Source organism: Balaenoptera musculus, chromosome 17 (assembly GCF_009873245.2).
Source record: "Balaenoptera musculus isolate JJ_BM4_2016_0621 chromosome 17, mBalMus1.pri.v3, whole genome shotgun sequence".
Taxonomy (NCBI): Eukaryota; Metazoa; Chordata; class Mammalia; order Artiodactyla; family Balaenopteridae; genus Balaenoptera; species Balaenoptera musculus.
Window position 1 is genome coordinate 74,745,141 of NC_045801.1, and position 20,281 is coordinate 74,765,421.

The 20,281-nt window shown below is 41.4% G+C and overlaps 2 protein-coding genes across 5 annotated transcripts in view; one reads left to right on the forward strand and one right to left on the reverse strand.

Annotated features, from left to right (window-relative positions):
• NSMAF (neutral sphingomyelinase activation associated factor) overlaps nucleotides 1–7,605 on the forward strand; it is a 63,448-nt gene extending 55,843 nt beyond the window's left edge. For 2 of the 3 annotated variants that reach the window (XM_036830725.1, XM_036830724.1), the window contains exons 25-32: nucleotides 513–580; nucleotides 1,344–1,411; nucleotides 1,805–1,928; nucleotides 2,873–2,956; nucleotides 3,833–3,983; nucleotides 4,430–4,532; nucleotides 4,660–4,769; nucleotides 5,699–7,605. In XM_036830725.1, the coding sequence (XP_036686620.1) occupies nucleotides 513–580; nucleotides 1,344–1,411; nucleotides 1,805–1,928; nucleotides 2,873–2,956; nucleotides 3,833–3,983; nucleotides 4,430–4,532; nucleotides 4,660–4,769; nucleotides 5,699–5,793 (803 nt within the window). In that variant the 3' untranslated portion in view covers nucleotides 5,794–7,605. The remainder of the gene's footprint in view (nucleotides 1–512; nucleotides 581–1,343; nucleotides 1,412–1,804; nucleotides 1,929–2,872; nucleotides 2,957–3,832; nucleotides 3,984–4,429; nucleotides 4,533–4,659; nucleotides 4,770–5,698) is intronic. The other variant, XM_036830726.1, reaches the window with a different exon arrangement.
• The window catches only part of LOC118883670 (syndecan binding protein), a 31,842-nt gene continuing 18,482 nt past the window's right edge, over nucleotides 6,922–20,281 (reverse strand). Inside the window, exons 3-9 of one of the 2 annotated variants that reach the window (XM_036830728.1) lie at nucleotides 18,002–18,080; nucleotides 16,776–16,885; nucleotides 13,758–13,916; nucleotides 11,818–11,993; nucleotides 10,257–10,428; nucleotides 9,377–9,468; nucleotides 6,922–8,028 (exon numbers count right to left, since the gene is read on the reverse strand). In XM_036830728.1, the coding sequence (XP_036686623.1) occupies nucleotides 7,974–8,028; nucleotides 9,377–9,468; nucleotides 10,257–10,428; nucleotides 11,818–11,993; nucleotides 13,758–13,916; nucleotides 16,776–16,885; nucleotides 18,002–18,080 (843 nt within the window). In that variant the 3' untranslated portion in view covers nucleotides 6,922–7,973. Of the gene's footprint in view, nucleotides 8,029–9,376; nucleotides 9,469–10,256; nucleotides 10,429–11,817; nucleotides 11,994–13,757; nucleotides 13,920–16,775; nucleotides 16,886–18,001; nucleotides 18,081–20,281 lie in introns of both variants that reach the window. The other variant, XM_036830727.1, reaches the window with a different exon arrangement.

The following is a 20,281-nucleotide window of genomic DNA, read 5'->3' on the forward strand; positions in this document are numbered from 1 at the left end:
ATGTAATGTTACATAATGCAAATATGGGCTGTTTGGAGCACACTGTAATTTGCAGTCTTGTCGTTTAAGAGGTTTACCTTGATGCACTTCTAAAAGCTTCTGTTAGGCAAGGAAATTAAGAGCTTGGACATTGTAATCCCTAGTTTATTATTATTTAGAAAGTTAATGCTTCTCTTCCGTAAATGGTCATGCATCACAAGGATATCACACCATAATTGGGCTATGTGAAAAAGAAAAACTTACATTGCCCAAATCTTTTTTTCTTTAATATTAAAATTGCTCTTTTCTTCCTCTTTAGTTTGTGTCAGTAATTAGGCTTAATTCTGCCTTCAGCCATGGCTCTAAGTTGACCTCCTTGTTGTGGAGCCGCAGATCATAGAATTCCACAGACCGTAGCGTCCTCGTTGGGGACATGGCCCTCGGTCACCTCGCCTGTTACCTCTGCGTGTGCTGGTCATCTGTAAGGGTCAGGAAATCCTTCTTATATGTTTGCTTTGTCATTATTAAATTAGATTCCACCTTGAAAATGTTTTCCAAAGAATCCAAGATGCTACAAAGAAGTATATCATTTTCAAATATGGTGAGTTCATTTTAATTTTACATCAGTGTTATGGTGGCATTTCATGTAGCAGTTTGTTTTATATACACGCATATATGACAGTTTGTTTCTTCCCAAACAATCCGGTTTATTTCTGTTCAGAATGCCTTAGATAGATTCCTTCTAAATTAAATTAGAAATTTTTTCAGGTTGCCTCTTTCTCACGTTATTGTGGTTTTATTTGTAACCGAAAAAGTAGAATTCTCCTTAGTAAATCTTGCCTTTTTTGGAACTGTCAGACTAAATGTGTATGTGCTGCTTACATAACTTAATGCATTTCTGAGTTGATAGGATACCTAATACTAGAAAATCAGTTCTTCTGAAAAAATACATTTTGTTGTTAATGTAAAGCATCTGAAAGATTTTGGAATTCCCTAAAGACTTTTGGAAGCTTTCCTTCCCCACCTGAGTCTGTAACCCAGAGCCAGTGTTTCGATTCTTGAGGACAGTCCCCACCTGCACCCCTCACGACTCATTCTGATGTAAGTAGGGGTCCCTCAGCCCAGGGCAGTGAGGACCATCAGGCTAGGTCCTCATGCACTCGACACCTTTTGACTTTCCTACATTTGGGAAGAAACTAGGCATCTGGAATTAGCCAGATGAAAAGAAACTTCATGAATATGAGGAAGGCCAACATAAATGGAATTTGAGCATTAATTTTGGGGGGAACTTGTAAGACAGTTTTACCCCATTAAGGATTCACTAATTTTTGTAAATTATTAACGTCGGATCATTTGTATTTCAGGCTTTATCATCGTGTTTACTTTTACCAGGAGATGCCACCGTCGTAAGCTCTTCGTGGGATAACAACGTGTATGTATCTGTGCGGGCCCCTTCGCGGTTCCACACGCAGTGCAGCTCCCTGTGTGCACGTGAAGCAGGAGAGGGCGGATCTCCCGTTGTTTTCAAAAGGGACAGATGAGGACAGCTGGATTTGGATGTGATCACCTGAATCTACTAATTTCTCCACTCGGACTCTATTTTTCTCTAAGTTTTTAAATTGAGGTGAAAACACAGATGAGCCAGACCTGGAAATTTCTAGTTTTAAATTCACATTTTGAGTATTTGGTAACAAGTAATTTGTAATTCCAGTGGGCCTTAATAAGTATAGAATTAAATGATCTAAAGTTTCTTGAAAATGTATTTCAGAGTCTTAACATTAAGCTGGAATGCTGTCTTAATAGTTCTCATTATCTTTTATGTTAGCTATTTTTATTCCATTGCATTTGGAAGACGCCAGGACACATTAATGGGACACGATGATGCCGTTAGTAAGATCTGTTGGCATGACAACAGGCTGTATTCTGCGTCGTGGGACTCTACTGTAAAGGTTTATATACAATTTCTAAATTAAAATGTTTGGATAATACAAATATTATAAGCCATTCAGCTCCCTGCTGTTGGTGTGTTCGGTCACTTTTTCACAAAGTGTGAGTGACATAAAAGGATGTGGAAGGTTATTGCCTCTGTTTGTTTAGTGGGTACACGTCTTAATATAAGAGGACGTCTTCCTGAGTTTGTCCTGTGTGTCCCACTGGGGGTTGGGTGGTGCATTAGACAGCGGACTTGGAGGGAAACGCACAGCAGCCCCTCACCTCACGCAGCTGCGGAACTAGCAGTTGATCAGTAAATATCAAGTTAAAGTGGAGAATCACTGAAAGGCAAGACACTGTATTTAAAGTCAGACACAGAAACACACATTCCTTCACCGTTATTGACGTAGGACCATACTTGGCCTTTTCTTCAGAATGCTGCGCAACTTTATTGCATAAACCACAGCAGTTATTCATCATCTCTGGTTTCCAATTTGCATTTATATAAACAGAAAGCAAGAACCTAAAACCATTAGAATTCCTTCAAGAGGTTTTCATCATTTCTGTGCCCCCGCCCCTGAGGGGGGGCATTCTTGTAGGTTAAGTTTTCTTGCCTACGCGTGATTTCAGTAAATTTTTTTGGTGCCTTGCCTTTTTGAGTTTTCTCAAAACCTTAATAGACACAACACTTCCGCACTCTGATTTCTTTAGTTCACACAATACTTGAGTCACAGCAGCAAGTGCCAAGAGATGGAAGCAGACACGGGTACAGCGGACTCTCGGGAAGCACGTGGTGGCGGGAATAAAAGCTCAGGCGTGTGGCAGAGGGACCGGGCCTCACGACACTTCATTTTGTTGGCAGCTGGGGAGTTGGTCAGTCAGGAGAGTTTTTCCTGCACGTGTTAGAAATGCTTTTATAGTAAGTGTTTGCAACTACCTTCTGCAATGTGTCCCGTCCTAGGTGTGGTCTGGGGTTCCTGCAGAGATGCCAGGCTCCAGGAGACACCAGTTTGACCTGCTGGCCGAGCTGGAGCACGACGTCAGCGTGAGTACCGGCAACAGAGCTGCACGGGAGCCCAGCTGAACCGTCCGGGGTGGTGGAGGTTCTTGGCTTCACCTGTGTGTTCATGATCTTTTGCTTTGCTTATTTTGCTCATCGGAGGAGAGCACAGGCAAACTCTCAGCTCTTTTCTTGGAGCTGACTCTTTGGGCTTCCCAGTCTTCTTTTTTCCTCCAGTTTGCTGTTTCTTTGAGAATTAGCTACCGTCCAGCTAGACTTCCAAAAGACCAGTGTCTGAGCACGACGTTGAACACCTGGGCATCCTCACACTATCTGGGCAACTAGCGATGTTTTCTGACACCAAGGGTGGAAAGGGGGCCTCTGTCTAGGGTGAGGACACCGACCTGTCTGCATGGTGTGTGCAGCGGGCGCAGGACAAGGCTGGCACCGCGTCCTCTTCCCTCGCTCCGTCTCCACGAGGTCACAGCTGCATCTCCTGCCCTGGCCTGCGGTACTGCCTTTCCTCTGAGGGTGTGAACTGGTGCCTAATCCGCATGGTCAGCAGACTGACTGGGGTTGAGACCTGTTATCTACTATGTAGTTCAAGAAGGGCACGCGAGCACGACCCTGAGAGATCCCCACCTCCCCCAGATGGTCATGGAGCTGCTGTGCTTCGGGCAGTCTGGCACCCTGCTACCGCTTATTACTCACGGAGTTATCATTCTGAGACTGTCCATTTTAGGCTCTTTTTAAAACAGTGTTACATTTACCCCAGCAATACTTCATTGTATTCGCTGGCATATGAAGAATTTCACTTTTAAATGAAGTATCACTCAGTAGGTGGTGTCGAAAGAATGGGCTGGGGAAACACAGCTGAACGACCATGACTCTACATGGAGCACCGTCTGTTTTCTTCTCTAGGTCGATACAATCAGTTTAAGCGCTGCAAGCACACTGCTGGTTTCAGGCACCAAAGAAGGCACAGTGACTATCTGGGACCTCACTGCAGCTACCATATTGCACCAGATTCCATGTCACTCAGGGACTGTATGTGACACTGCTTTCAGCCCAGGTACTATTAGCCTTTTCAATACGGATAACACCAGGGGAACCGGAATTATTATTTTGAAATATATAGTAAGCATATAAAAAGAAAACCACTGTTTGCTGATAAAAGAGGTTTTGCCTATGGGTGGTAAGGCTGCTTCGTGGTAAAATACGGTATATGTGGTATTTGTATCTATTAGAAAAGCAGTATCAGGTACTGTTCTTAATTCCTCACCTCACTGGAGAAATTAATGTATAAGGTGTAAATGAATTCACACCAAAGGGTCATCAGCCCAGTGTCTTAAAAACAGAAGCATCTCAGGGAGAGGCTAGTCATCATTGGTTCAATACAACAAGTAGCTGTAGCTCAAGCGAACATCTGGCCCCTGGATTCAGAAGTTAAATCTCAGATTAATCTAAACCACACTTCTGCAGCTGTAACCCGTATCCACGTTCTGTATTGTGTTACAGACAGTCGCCACGTCCTCAGCGCAGGAGAAGACGGCTGTTTGAATGTCGTCGATGTGCAGACGGGAATGCTCATCTCTTCTCTGACTTCGGACGAGCCCCAGAGGTGCACTTTCTCGAGTTACTCGTGGTGAAGTCATTTATGGACAGGCTCACGATCACGGCGCAGGGCCTGCGTTGGCCCTTCCTTCATGACCAACGATGAAAGGATGATTTCTGAATCCTTCTTGCAGGTGCTTTCTCTGGGATGGAAATTCTGTTTTATCCGGGAGTCAGTCCGGTGAGCTGCTTGTCTGGGACCTCCTCGGGGGGAAGATCAGGGAGAGAATCCAGGGCCACACAGGTAAGCTGTCTGCCGCTGACCTGCCTCCACCAAACCTGCTTTTCCCACCAGCGGACGTGCCCTTCTCAAGCAGAAAACTCCCCGTGTGTGCTCTGTGCCGGGGACGTTCCCCTCCAGATCCTGGCTGGCCAGGCCATCTGCATCTCTTGGGTTGAGAGACATTCGACTCCAGAATGGAAGTTTTTAACTTCCACATGGAGAATTAAAAGCCAAGTAAAAGCTGTATGTGCTTTTAATACATGCACACGGTAGAAAGAAACAATACAAAAGTAATGGAAACAGTACAAAAGTAATGAATTACAGTGGACACGAAGCCTTCCTCCCCCAGACCCCCCTCCTGGCCTCCTCCTGGGAGGGCTCTGCAGCTGGGTTTCTGGAGGTGTCTCATGTCACTGAAGGGTGCGCTGCTGCATGCGTCCTCGTGCCCGTTGGTTTCTCAATCTGCTCACATTTGCACGTCTTCCTCTCCTCTCGAGCACTTGGAGGATTATGGTTAATTCTTGTAATGGCTATGGTTCTAAGTATCTACTGACTGCCCACCTTCACTCTCTTCCCTCTGTCACTGTTGTGTGTGGTTATTTCTTCGTAACATTATACATTAAAGTGACTTGTCTGTGCCTTTCTTCCCCAGCTCACGAGCTTTAAATAACACTTTGACTCCTGATAGAAATGGAAGTAAACTGGCAAACTCACACCAATTCCCTGCTTCCTCATCTGCTGCCTGACTTTTGTCACAGGTGTATATAATATTTGTATTCTGTTCTGCAATTTCCAGTTGCTTTAGCTTTACCTTCAAATAGTTTCTTATTCCTCCCTAGTTCCCTGTACTGAGTAGTTATTCTGAGTTCCTGCAAAGATTGTGTTACAGGACGAGACCACGTGGTACCTCCTGGTCCGCTCACCCCCTAAGCACACATCTCTTCCCGCAGGTGCTGTGACGTGTATGTGGATGAACGAACAGTGCAGCCGTGTCATCACAGGAGGGGAAGACAGACAGATTATGTTCTGGAAATTGCAGTGTTAAGTGCCTTTCCCTCAAATATTATTGAACTCTGTGTAATGCATTTTTAAACCAAACTTTTAAATGAACTGGTGAATGTGCAATTATAGTAATTAGAAGTCTTACCACATGAGAAATTTGTGGTTTTAAACTTTCTAAATCATGGTGACTTCACTGAAAGCCATTAGTTGTCATCCTCTAAGGCAGATGAAGATGTGGCAGTACTTGGGGAGAAGAACGTTAACATTTGTAAGGCAGGTGGTCATCCCAGGATGACGATGGTCAGAAGACAAGTTTGGGTGGCAAAGAGCGCAGCTAAGAGATACTAAACCAGCTGGGGAAGCTTCCCAAAAGCACCGAACAATTTAAGGACTTTCCAAGAAAATGTGAGTATTCTCTGCTGCCGAGTCACTCTATTATGTCTTCCTCATCGACACAACTGCTGCCCACTGGGTTTTGGGATGTGTGTCTCCATGGAGTGGTTGCTTTCTATAACCGACTGGCCCCAGATTCTAAGAACCTGGGCAAGGATTAGCAGTTCTTGTAACAGTTTACTGTGTATGGGAACGGTTCATTTTGTTATAGCTATTAAATGCTCATCTTTTCTAAGACATTAAAAATATTTTTCTGTAATGAAAGCAGTTTCCATTTTCTCATTTAAATGATTTATTAACAAAGTACTGGGTCCTTCGAGTACTGATCCTTCTAGAAAACCATACCGAGCATCGTGACCATCATCCTGTGCTTCTGGAACTGTCTTCAGACCGAAGTCTTCAGAAGTCCAGAGAACGAGGGAGAGTCAAACTGAGAAACGTGCCTTGCGTGGCTTTTCTGAATTTCACAGGAGGTAAGTAAGCTGTGAAGCAGCAGCACTGACGACCTCTGAACCACAGAAAGGATGCGATGTAAGATCTTCTACACTGTTGAAAAACCCTGGTGTATCGTGAATGTTAATGTGACTCGGCCTGGGTGCCTCCGGGGAATCAATAGGCTTGGTGAGGTCTTGCGGCTCAGCCTTAGTGTCTGGGCTTCCCGGCTGGAAGCGCTTCTCCCGACACTCAGGCCCCCGGGTGTCGGCTGCTCTGGGAGATGACTCTCTCCCACAGGCCTCATGTTTCCAATGATGCAATAACAGACAGACTAAAATCTAACTTTATTTATACATTTTTAATTAAAATAGAATAGGCATAAACCAAAGAGAAGGAAAAACAAATCAGGATGATGTGTCACTGTCATTCTGTTCGCAGGGAGGGGTCAGGAAATGGAACAAATTAACAGGATAGCATTCTAAGACGTCCCAAAGCAGCTAGGTTACATGTAAGTGCCAAAACCAGGTATTATCCCACTTAATCTACACATGAAAAAGAAGTCAAAGTTTATCCTATTTAGTACAAGAATTTTTACATTAAATATATAATGATTCATTTCTCAGAAAGTGATACCAGTAACTTTTAGAGGAAAAGTTTCCATTACACGAGGACTAGAAAATCTCAAATGCAACTAAGCAGCTGTATGTACTGTTACACTGCTCTGGCCAGCGTCCGTTTCAATTTAACAGAGAACTGCATTTGGGGTTTCAGAAAGGCAGCAATAGTTTGGCTTTTATTCTAGATGCTTAACATTGTTTGTTACGGCGACAGTCCAAGCATATGAAGTAAAGGTAGTTAAAATGTAATGATAGTCAATACAGTCCCTTGCAGCCTACATACACTGTATAATAATGCTTACATGGAATGAAACCAGTGTTACTGAATCGGTGTTTTATACAAACAGAAAGAAAGAAAAAAGTAATCATTCTAAATGTACTATGGTAACAGTAAAAAGGCACATATACCATAGAACTAAAGTGATATGAACAGCACTACCTGATACCCAGGACTGAAGGTGACTGGCTCCAACAAAGCGGAGCCTCTATCAGTCATCCTAATGACACGGGTGTAAAAGCATCTGGTTTCCAGTAAAGACACCAGTCTATGAAAGTAAGTCTTTCAACTGTAAAATCGGGATAAGGCTACAACTATCTTGCAGTCTGAACAAGATATCAGATCAAACAGTAAGATTCCCAGCCCTGCTGGAAGACAGGAAGGTCCTCATGCAGCACACGCTTGCTGGCTCCTAGGAAGCTTCATGTGCATGATATAAAGGTAAGTTGCCGGAGACGTAAACGGGAGAACTTCAGTCAAGTTTCCACTGTGCCGTGACTTCTAAACCTCAGGAATGGTGTGATCCATCAAGCTTTTCATAATGCTTGGTGCCATCCTACAAGAGAGTCACTTTTATTAAATACTGAGGTTTGGGTTCCCAGAAAACTCCAGTCCAAACTCGGCACCGTTAGCATCAAGTGGGAATGCGGGGGAAGGTTTTTGTTTTTTTTTTTAATGAGTTCAGATCTAAGGGTCTCAGGTAATCTAGTTGTTTGTTGGCAAAATACCCAGTGTGAAAAGCTATCTGCATCCTGGCTAGTAAAGTTAGATAAGATACAGAAAAGTCCTTGTATCTTTGTATATTAAAGCTGGATGGTTAAAAAGAAAGACAGAAAACGACAATGCCACTATTGTTGGCGGGAAGTGGGCGGGAGCTATTACTGATTTAAGAAAAGTGAGCTCTTGCAGGGTCAGTCCTGACAACTCTCCCCGCCGAGACCCCAAGAGCGGCTAGCTGCATTCTACCCAGAAGCTGAAACCAACTTCATTACAGGTGGTATGTTTTTAGTATTTTAAATTCTATTTCCACATGCAAGGTAGATTCTGAAAGAAGAATTCTACGCTGGCTTAGCCAAGCCAGCGTGTAAAAGCTGCTGGGCAGACAGCCCTGGCCGCCCCCTTTCTGTTCTCCCTCCTCAGCTGTCCAGTCTCCGTTCCTGAGGACGGACAGCACACCCCACACGCTCTGCCGCCTCCTGAGATGCTCCCGGGAATCAAGACTGTTCCCCCAGGGCTGCCCTGGTGGTGCAGTGGTTAAGAATCCGCCTGCCAGTGCAGGGACATGGGTTTGAGCCCTGGTCCGGGAAGATCCTACATGCTGCCGAGCAACTAAGGCCGTGCGCCACAACTACTGAGCCCACGAGCCACAACTACTGAAGCCCGTGCCTAGAGCCCGTGCTCCACGACAAGAGAAGCCACTGCAGTAAGCCCACGCACTGCAATGAAGCATAGCCCCCGCTCGCTGCAACTAGAGAAAGCCTGCGTGTAGCAACAAAGACCCAACGCAGCCAAAAAAAAAAAAAACTGTTCCTCCAACACCCCACATGCAAGAATTCTTCGTGAACCGCAAGTAGGTGTCTACTGAGCGGAGGAGCTGCAGGCAGACCACAACTACGATTTCACTGAAAACTGAGATGAGAGCCTGCCCACCTCTGCTGTGTACCTTTTTCTACTAGGAAACATCAAAATTTAGGAAGTGGATTTTATTTCATACTTGGGAATTTGTGAGGGGTCATCCTTACCAACCAACTCCTCTGATTTAAATAATTTACTTCAAATTTCTAGATAATGCCAATGTCATCTGTTAGGTAAAAAAAACCCAAAGGTTTGAGAATTACAAGAAGCATAGTGCTTCTATGAAGTCACATGAACGTAGCATCAGGTTGAAGAATTTGTCTACTTACCGTTTAATAATATGTTCAAATATAAAAGCAGGCATGATTGTAATAGTAACTACATTCCCAGCTGTTGACAGTATGTCTGCGATTTGAGAGTCCTGTTGAAAACACACAATGAAAATTAATTCTACTGAGGCTTTATTAAATACATACAAAACTAAGTTATTCTTGGTAAAAAAAAAAAATATATATATATATATATATGTCCTTTCAGGTTTTGCCAATTAATGTCTCTAAAATCCTGACCCTTGGTATTTATAGTTTTTCTAGTTTCTTTGACAAGTTTTAATTCAACAGAATCACAATTTCATCAGCGGTAACAAAACTGTTAAGTAAACTGAGTTGAAAATATTAGCCAACAAATCATTCTTTTCATTACTTACGATTAAATCATTGTCCCCATATATAATATTACCACAGCCCCTCGGCTAACTGTGTATTCTTAACCCAGGTTAATGAAACGAGCAGGTCTTAATGAAAACCTTTAGACCTCAAAATAGTTCTATTTAGGAATATGTGGAGGGAATAAACCATAAGAATGAAGTACTAATCTGAACATAAGCTATCACTCATTTCCTACAACTCCTGGATTGAAAAAAGCAATCATTCATCCAGAGTGTCCTCAAAATCTTCAATGCTCAGGTCTCCACAGTTCTAGTCGAGGGACTTCAGAGATCTAGCCTAGCCTCCCCACTACAGAAGCCACAATTCCAGGTGGGAGCCCCAGCCTGAGAGCACGGCCAGCACAGAGCACAGCCAGAGCCCAGGACCCCACTGAATTTCTACATTTTGGTCAATAACAGCACCAGTGAAATAGACAAATGAAAAAGATGCTGTTTGCTAAAATAAAACTGCAGCAGAGTGAGTCCGAAGTTCTGCTCCTGACCTTCAGTCCAATGACATTCTGTCCGTTGACCTCACAGATGCTGTGTTCCGTGAGAAGACCGTTTCTAGCTGCAGAACTGTCTTTCACTATGGATGTGATTTTCCCATTTTTAAAGACAAAGCCAACATGTCCAGTACTGTCCTTATGCATGGTAATTGTCCGTTCAAAGGGCCTGTAAACATAATGGCTTCAATTAAAATTTTAATTCCAAAGTAAGCATTTTCATGGATTTCCATTCTGACATACTGGATACTTTGTTACAATAAACTCACTGTTTCCGATAAGAGCTACTTAGTATGTATGGCACGGATTTTGTACATCTTAGTGCAAAAGATGACTTTTTAAGAAATTCTCTCCATCATGGTTTGCCTAACTTACCATTTTCCTTCTTATAAGCATCAAAGACTTAACGCTTCATGCAGTTTATCAATATGCTCTTTCCTTGAAATTACAGTCCTCACTGTAATTTAACATGAAGATAGGTTTGAACAAAAATCAGTCTTAAAAATGAATTTTTATCTTTTTTAACTTCTTAGTATTTCCTGGAGCTTAATTTTTCTTAGGAAATACTTATTTTATTTAGAACCTTCAAAATATTTCTCACATCTTGATTTTGAAAACTTTATAGAAGATATTTTTGCTGTTTTAGAAGAACCACAGAAGCAGTGAGACGGAAGCTCCCCAGCCCCTTAGAAGAAAAGGAGCTTCAGAAAGGCGGCCGTCGGCTTGCATGCACCACCCGCCAGCTGCACCTGCCCACTCTGCGACTCTGCTGCCACGTGACTGCACAGGTTTCATGACAAAATACGAACTGCATGTTATAAACTTCACAACAGTCATGTCTTCGTGTTAGTCCAAGTTACTTTTTGAAAATTTCTTTAGATATAAAACAAAAGTGGCATTCGTCTACAACACGTTTACTCAACACCTACCATGTGTGAGAAATGGAAACACACAGGTAGATAAAACAAGTTTAACTAAGACGAATAAAAACCCCAAAGCTAACAATGGGATACAGGTCTGCCCTCAACACCCATGTGGCCGGGAAGGAGGCCTGCAGTACATGTGCTGAATGTTTCCATTATCAATAAACAAGCTAAAGAGAGCGTTCCATCCTCCCACCTGACAACTAGGGCCTCACCCACCCAGAAGGCCAGGCTGGGTTTTCTGAAGCCGCAGGCCCCGCGGAGCGCTGCAGGGCCCGCGCCACACGTCGACCCTGAGCAGGAGACCAGAAAGCAAGGCTGAGACGCCTGCTGCTCAGTTACCTTTCCAGCCTTCTTCTCTATTTTCCAGAGAAACAGATTAAGAAAGGAAAGTAACTTCTTAGAGGACCAACTTCTATAAGCTCTGAAATAAGGTGTATGCTAAACCAGAATGCCATTTTTACAAAGTCAAACAATGTAAGAAAAATCTGCACCGCACAACTGCAAGAGTATAAGGCTAATCAGTAACACTTGATCATTTTCTGCAACAAAATATTACATTCACAGAATCTTAGAAGCCCAAGAAAAGGGAAAACTCGTCTTGAGTTTCCCCGTGAACTGTTTGGTCAGCTCACCTGTCACGAATGGTCATAGTAATCTTCTCTCCAAAAGCCTGTTTGAGCACCTTATGTGCTCGGTCGGAGCTCCAGCCGGCACAGTTCTCCCCGTTGATCTGGAGCACCTGGTCCCCGAATCGCAGGCCGACCAACGAGGATGGAGAATTTGCCTGGACCAGCTGAACAAATACACCCTAGAGAACAAGAAAATCACCGTCATTCACCACCGTCACATGTTCAAAAATGCTGGAAAATTGGGAACCAACTGGTTAGGAGTCTACCCTATTAAAAAAAACCAAAAGTTACATGAGAATGTGTCATCATCCCCAAGAGAGAAATCGAAAATTTTATCACGGCAGTACCCTAAGAAATAGGTAAGAAAGTGAGATCTCAGTGGTAATTTCTACCTCAAATAATGACCCCCGACCAACCTCCATCACCCCCCCTCCATCTTGGAATAAAAAGACTAAGGAAAAGAAAGTCAGATTACTATAATAAATGTAAGCATCTATGAGTTTGATAGAATACCAAACAGGTATTAGCACCTGATCATTATTTAGGGGGAAAGGGAGTAAAGTGTTAGAAGTTGTGTGATTTCTCTTACAGTTTAAAAAATGATAGTCTAAGGTCAGAACTCTACCTTTTGAGCTGAAGAACTCCTTTACCCACTTGCTAAATTATGCATAATCACTACGATTAGATTTAACAGCCTAAAAAGGTGGGCACATTCAATACCATTCCAGTTCTTAAAAGAATCTACTATGAAGTAAATACAGAAAACTCAAGTACAATTAACTGAGAACTAAACCCACAGGGATATTTTTACTTATGTAAACTCTCAATCTCAGATGTTGAGCACAATATAAATAAGTAAGCATAAAGGAAAAGGAAGCATGGTAAAATATCAATACGAAAGCATTTATAAGGCTAGATCCTTTCTCCCATCTTAAGCTGGGTCAGACATGATGTCGCATGTCTTAGACTTTAGGGCAGTGCCTGAAAACTAGGCGGCACCCAGCAAAGTGGCTGGACCAGCGAGCTTCAGCCAAGTGGACAAGCCCACTGCAAGGGTAAGTGCTGTGGGGGCCGGGCTGTGACGAGTGTGGGCTCCTCCTTAGGACAGAGGAAGGGCCAGCACTGTACTCGATTCACCGCACAGGAAGGGAGAGCAGAGAAGCCCGAGCTTCCCAGAGCAGCACGCTCATGTGTCTTGCACAAGCCACGAGTGTGCAAAGACAGACACACTGCCCTCAGCCACCTTCCGCCATGGGCCACACCATCCTTTTCTATGTGCAAAGATGGTCACACTGAGCTAACGACCGAAGACTGAAAAGGAATCCAATAAATAATGCATAAACCCACAAATCGGCGTAAAGACTCAGCACACATCCTCAACATTCCTAAATGCTTCCTCAGAGTAACCGGGTTTAATTTCTTTAATCTGGTAAGGTGAGAGGCAAAAGTAGCTCTAAAGTACTTTTGAAAGTCACTGTTGCCTAGAAAATGCCTCATTAAACCCAAACTGAAGGATGGAAATAACAAACCTGTAAAACCACATTACAACAAGTTATATGATCTTCATTTAGTTTAAAAACACACATCATAAGACCACTGATTCTCACTGGTCAGTCTTCCCTTAACTTCCACATGTGTTGCCCTATTTCAATGCCAGAATTCTACTTGTATAAACTATGTTATGTTTACATGCAGACTAGTAAACTTTATTCTAAGAAAAGGACTCAAAAGAAAAAAAAATTTCATTCAAGGTAATGGCTGGAAGTCCCAACTCTGCCTCTTCAGAGCAGGGCGGCATCTCCAAGTGCAAAGTCAGATTTAAAATATTCTCGATCACAGAGCACCATTAAAATTAATTAAAGCATCTACATTTTAAATTATTCTAACGTTGATCACTTAATAGCTATTTAGACAAATTCAAATAAATAGTAAAAAATACTTACATTATCTATGGATTTAAGCCTGAGCCCAATTTTTCCATCTTGATCCTTACACAGAATGACTTCCCGAATCCCTTGCTTAATTTCTGCTCTGCGGATTCCAGTATCATTACCAGTTACAGGAGCCACCATATAGTTCATACTGGAAGCTCTTGCTACCAACTGCTGGCAGAAACATACACAACCTGTCAATATTTAGAAACATTCTCCCTGAAAAAATCTAAAATGATAATTTACTTGAATATATTCAGTTGTGGTTTCCCAAAATATAATCTGAAAATTATTTCCTTCAGATAAAATTTGATTTTTTGCAAAAATGACTTTTTTTTTTTAAACTAATTCTTCAGGTAATTTATTCCCACATATATGTCTCCAAGAGACTCTGTCTGCTGCCTCATGCATTCACTGGCGTTTATTTCATGTGTACTTTTTGGCTTGTCTTCAACTCAAATATATTATCCTTGAACGTTATAAAGGCCATATCATACTTTTGAAATTCACTCAGCATTTTCCAGAGGGTTCTTTTATATGGCCTGATCTTCAACAATCTACTTATGCTTTCAGAGTTTCTATTAAAAGGGGAGAACTTCTTACCTCACAGCTCCACTGGGAGGATTAAAAGTGCATGTTATACGAGTGCTGACACACACAAGACAGTCAAATGGTATTTCTCGTCCCCAGTGATAAACATCTATGGATTAACCAACTGTACAGACACACCAAACTGCCCTAGAATAGCTATACTAGGGACTCTGTCAGGTACCATTGTTTCAAGTTCCTCATTTTTTTCAAGTTTTCTTGACCAAAATCGGTTTATTGTTTTAAGTGGACCCTTTCCTCTACCAGAGACAGTGAGGGAAGAGCTTATTTATTCCCAAGGCTTCTTAATTGGAATCTGTCATAAAAAGCTCTGATCTACCTAATAACTGATGCTCAGAGCAGCAACGACAGGGAAAGAGGAACCTCAGTTACACACATACCACAGACTGCAAATTCTTTCGTTCAGAATTCATGATAATTATGATACCATATTCTAAAGTTGATGGTCTATCGGAGTAACACACACACAGAGCTGTACTACAAATTAGAACACAATACCAGAAAACATAACTTTTGAAGAATTACAAAAAGTCAATGATTACAGCTATAAGAGCACAGGAAAATTAGGTAACAGGATAGAAAAAGAAAAACTTCAGCAAATGAATTATTTAGTTTATCTGAAATATAGGACAAAAAAAGGAGCAGCTTTACTTTTGGAAAAGAAATCTTCATTCTTTCCAGCAAGTTTTGTTAAGCACTTGCTTAGTGTTCTTACTAAGACCGCATGATCAACACCACGTGACCTCTGCCCCCTCCTGCCAAGGGCAGCTACAATAACCTTCCAGATAGTCTCCCTGCTTCCATCTTGCCCTCTATTCATTTGCCACACAGCAAGCACAGAAACCTTTTTTAAATAAATCAGATTATGTCACTCCCACAATCCCTTACCATGGTCTACGAGGCTGCAGACCACCTGGCCCTGACTACCCCTCCAATGCCATCTGCTACCATGTTCTGCCTTGTCTGCCCATCACCTAGGCCTCGTCTCTCAGGTCTGCCAAGTTCACTTCTGCCTGAAGGCCTTCGAGTTCTCTGTCTGTACTGACATATGTGGCTAGCAAAGCCTAAAACACTTACCATGGTTCCCTTAATAGAAAATATTTGCTGAAGCTCAATCTTAGGAAGAACTGCATCTTTTAAGGGGAAACTATAAGGAAGTGTGTGGATATACTGAATGGTCAGAGGAGCGGGCAGCACCAGGTATAAGCTACTGTCAGCTCCACACCCACCCTAGCTGGTGAGGCTGGGGCCTGACCGTGCAAATGATACTCCTCCGTCAGGGGTTTCTGGTTAGCACCCAGCACACGTGCAAGAGGGCAAGTGTCTCGTCCCTCCTGCCTGCCCCTGCTCCTGGCAGCACTGCCTGGGTCTAGCCGCCCTTAACGCTGCTGACAGCAGTTGATTCCATTCTCCAGATTTTACTGACACTCCCAGGACCAGCCTCCCTGGTACAACCCCTCAGAGGCACCAGTACCCACAGCCAGGGTCCCCCACTCCGAGGTCCTTCCACCATGCTCGTCAGCTCTGATAAGTCCAACCTCCACCCTGTGTAGCCCCAGGCCTAGGAGAAGCAGCTACTTTCTGCAATTACATCTGTGTTCCACTTTTGCTTTTTTAAATTCTTCAACCTGTCTGATTTCTTAAGTTATCTCTGTTGAAAAATCTAGTGTGGTTTCTATTGTCTCAACTGTCCTGACTGATGTAAGTTTTTAATAAATATTTGGTGAATAAATAAAAGCCAGGTACTGTGTTAAGCACTGGGGTCATGGCAACAACACAGACATGGACCCCATCTTCATGAAGTTAAGCATTTACCTATAATTATGACAAGTGCTATAAAGTACTATGGTCTTATCGCAATAATCTTACCAAAAGACTGAGATACACTGTATTTAAGCTGAGAATTTGGTGTCTAATTACAAGGAGCTTTAGACTTAATGTTAGAAGATTATGAGCAAAAAGAAGGTATGACAGACCTGTACTTCAGAATGATGAGTCTAGCAGCAGCCTAGTACTGTTTGATATAAGAAGTTACTAGAGGAAAAGTCAGAGACTACTATAATAATCTAGGTTACAAGTATAGAAACCCTGAATAGGGTTATACCAGGACTGGAATGGATTACAAGAATAGAAGAAACACAGTAGAAACAGAATCACTAGGTCTTTAACTGACCAAATGCAGAAGATGAAGGAGAATGGACCAGTCAGAGGCATCTGAGTCTTTAACTCCTAATAAATTAGAAAAGCGGTCACAGCACAAAAGTAGACTACATAAAAAGTGATACCCAGAAGGCAATCTAAAATTCCTGAGAAGACGTCAATGCTAAAGTTATAAATCTGTGAGTTAGCCACAAAGACGAGTTAGCTTATATCTATGTGTAAAGTATGATTTTATATAATTCAGAATCACACTATACATACCCCGTGACTTGGTGCTCCAGGGACCATGGCCATATTTGCACGTATTTCTTCTTCATTTAAACTCAGGCCCATGTACTGAGAGAGCTCCGGATACAGTTTAGGATAGAGATCTAATATAAACGAATAAATGAATAAAGAAAAAACATTGGTAGAATATTCAAAAACTGTTGTTATTATGGACTTTTACTTGTGTTAAAAAATTACATTTAACTTATAAAATCTAAGATGCATTTAAATTAGCGATTTGGAAAATCCCACTCTCTCTGTAATGACAATTAGAAATGGAAAATACAGAAAAAGTTAAAGATGAAAGTAAAATAAGACATTTGAACTGAAACCTCAGATTTCACAATACTCAAGAGTAGAAATAATTTTTCCAAATTGCCTTGCCTTTCCTTTTTCTTAAACCTATTTGATTAGGAATTTTGTAAACATACCACTGATTCTCCACTTAAGAACAACTGACCAAAATGTACACTGTCCAGTCAACTACTTTTTAAATTCATTCAGTAAACACAGCTATGAAATGATTCTTCTGAACTACAAAAAAACAAACTGAAAGCTTGTAAATTTATTTAGTGTCATATCATTTTAAGAATGTTAACCACATACCAATGAAATCTTGGAAACAGTACATTCAAATACTAACAGTATTTAACTGAGTAGTAAAGTCAGGTACTATTTCCAAAAGCTCTTTTTGACATGCTTTGTGACTTAAAATGAATTTTCTAAAAGAAACAATGTTATACGATGACAGGCCATAAAAACCCATTTAACACTGCTTTTGTGTATTAAGTCATGTTATTTAAGGGTTCTGTCCTGAATCCCTATGAACTTAGAAGGAAAAGGGACCAGGAAGAAGGATATGGAACCCGGGGAGAGATTCCAGGATTTGGGAAGTTCCCTCAAAAGGAGGTGGTTGGAAATTTCAAGCCTACCAACCCCCGAGCCCTGCAAAGACAGGACAGTTCAGCCAGCAAGTTCCATTTAACTTAATTTTCATTAAGTCATAAAACACACCTTCATATTCACAGTTCAGTTTCTTGATTAAAGGGTTATTTTTTGAAATGAACATTTTTTTTCTTCTTACTATTAGAGCTTTAACCACCATTTCATGCTGTATATGTTAAAAAAAAAAAAAAAAAATCTTGGATTCCCTATGTCAGCAAAAGAAGGCTTAACAAGTATCTCTGTTGAAGGAGAATGACCCCAAAGTATAAACCTACTTCCATCTTGAGAGATGGGAGCAGAAGCTTCAGATAGAATTGCTGGGTTGGCAGGGTTTGCAGAAAAGGCAGTTTGAGCCTGAAAAAGAAAAGAAGAAAATTCTAACAACAATGCTATACAGATACTTAAACTTCCTATGTAATTTATAAGTTAAATCCAGTAATTCCAAAAAGAAACTAAAACACTTTTAGTTTTATTCAAGAAATTTTAATTTCAAACACTTTCAGCAATATATTTTTCAAAGAAAATCCACAAATCAAAAATGTATTTCATATTATAAATATTTAACACTATCTTATAAAACTTGACTTAGCACCATTCTACATATAATATAATCAATATTTCACAGTACTACTGCAAATTAATATTTTCAAAATGCATTATAAAATGAAGGCTACACACATTACATTTTCATTATTCTTTTGCTAATTAGTCTAAGTATCTTATTTACATATGAAAAAAGCTTAACCGTATTTATAGAAAATGTCATATATCAGAAAAACCTAAAAATTTAAATATTTATTAAGTTATATTTATTTTGCCATTTTAGCATATCTCACTAAAATAATCTTTATCTACATTTTAGCAAGTATGAGAGGGGGTTATGTTATACTAAATACATAAATATTACAAAGTATGCAAAACACATACTGTATTTATCACTGACATAAAAATGACGGTAAAGTAATGTAATTTATAACTGTCAAACTTGCGGAAACTTTGACAGTGCGTACACTTATCAGTACGACTCATGCGCAAGCACGCCAGGAACTCCTCCCAGGGCTGCCTTTGCAGCCTGTGTCGTTTTAAGTATTCCACTGAAGGAACTCCTTTTTCCTTTACAGATACATGTGACTTTCTAAAATAGACACATGTCATTGGTTGGCAGTAAGCTGTAAGATCCATCTCTAATATCATTTTTTACTTAGAGATATGTCGATTAAGTAATGAAGTTTATACCTACATATCAACCTAGCCCTGAAATCAATGCTAAGAGTAGTCCCAAAGATGCTTGCAGAGATGGAAGCTTAATTAAATAAGGAAAGTCTACAAAACCACTGAAGGTACTTCACTCTCTGGATTGTAAATGTTCTGATATGCCTGTTATTGAGTCATTCTTTAATATTTATTGTTTCATAATTTGTCACAATCTAAACTGAAATAAAATACAGCATGAAAGTTTTTATAATTTTAAATATATCCACAGACTCAAAGTATGCTGAATTATGAAAATTCTTTCACCAACTATCAGCTAAAAGGAGCTAGTGGCCAGTGGATTGCTTCTTGGCTAATCTCTAAGAAAAAGAATACTGTTCAGCACTAAAAAGCAATGAGCTTGCCGTGAAAAGACATGGAGGAATCTTGAATGCACACACATCACTAAGCAAAAGACACCACTCTGAAAAGGCTCCATACTGTACGATTCCAACTACAGGACATTCTGGAAAAGGAGGGGGGAGTGGACAGAGCACAGAGGACTGTGAGGGCAGTGAAAATATTCTACATGACCCTACAATAGTGGCCATACGTCACCACACATCTGTCCAAAGCAACAGAGTGAACAACCTCAAGAGTGAACGTCAAGTGTAACTCTGGACTTGGGGTGGCAACACTGTGTCAGGGCAGCTTAATCAACTGTCACAAACACACCGTTGTGGTGAGAATGCTGGCAGTGGGGCAGGCGGGCACTGTATGTGCCGTGTAGGGGGCGTTGGGGGGGGTGCACAGGGAGGGGCCACTGGCATGGAAACTACCTTCCATTCAATTTTGCTGTGAACCTAAAACTGCTCTGAAAAAATAGAATTTACTAATTTTAAAAAGTTGATCCTTGTTTACACTGATCTATTATTTTCTATTCTTTCATTCACTGCTATTGTTCTCATCCAAGGAATACTGAAGTAAGAACACATATAAAAAGCTCTCTGCAAGCAAAGTTATATATCTACTGACTATATATTCTGTAGTAAAAACAAAAGAAAGATGGTACAACAAGGGCTTAAGGACTACAAGCCATTGAATGTAGCACATCATTTCACACATTCTTGAAATCTCAAACTATCTTTAAAAAAAAGGGTGGGAGGGGGATGGTGTCTGGAGGCAGGGGGTGTCCCACGGAGCGCACAGTCACGCCAGGGCGTGTTGTTTCTGCCGTTACAGAAAGCATGTGGGGCCACCACGCTCGTGGAGCTACCCGTGTCAATCTCTGCTCACAGGAAATGGATGAAATCACGGTTTCTGACCAGCTTGTTTTGCACAGGTGTGGCAACCACAGGCTCCCG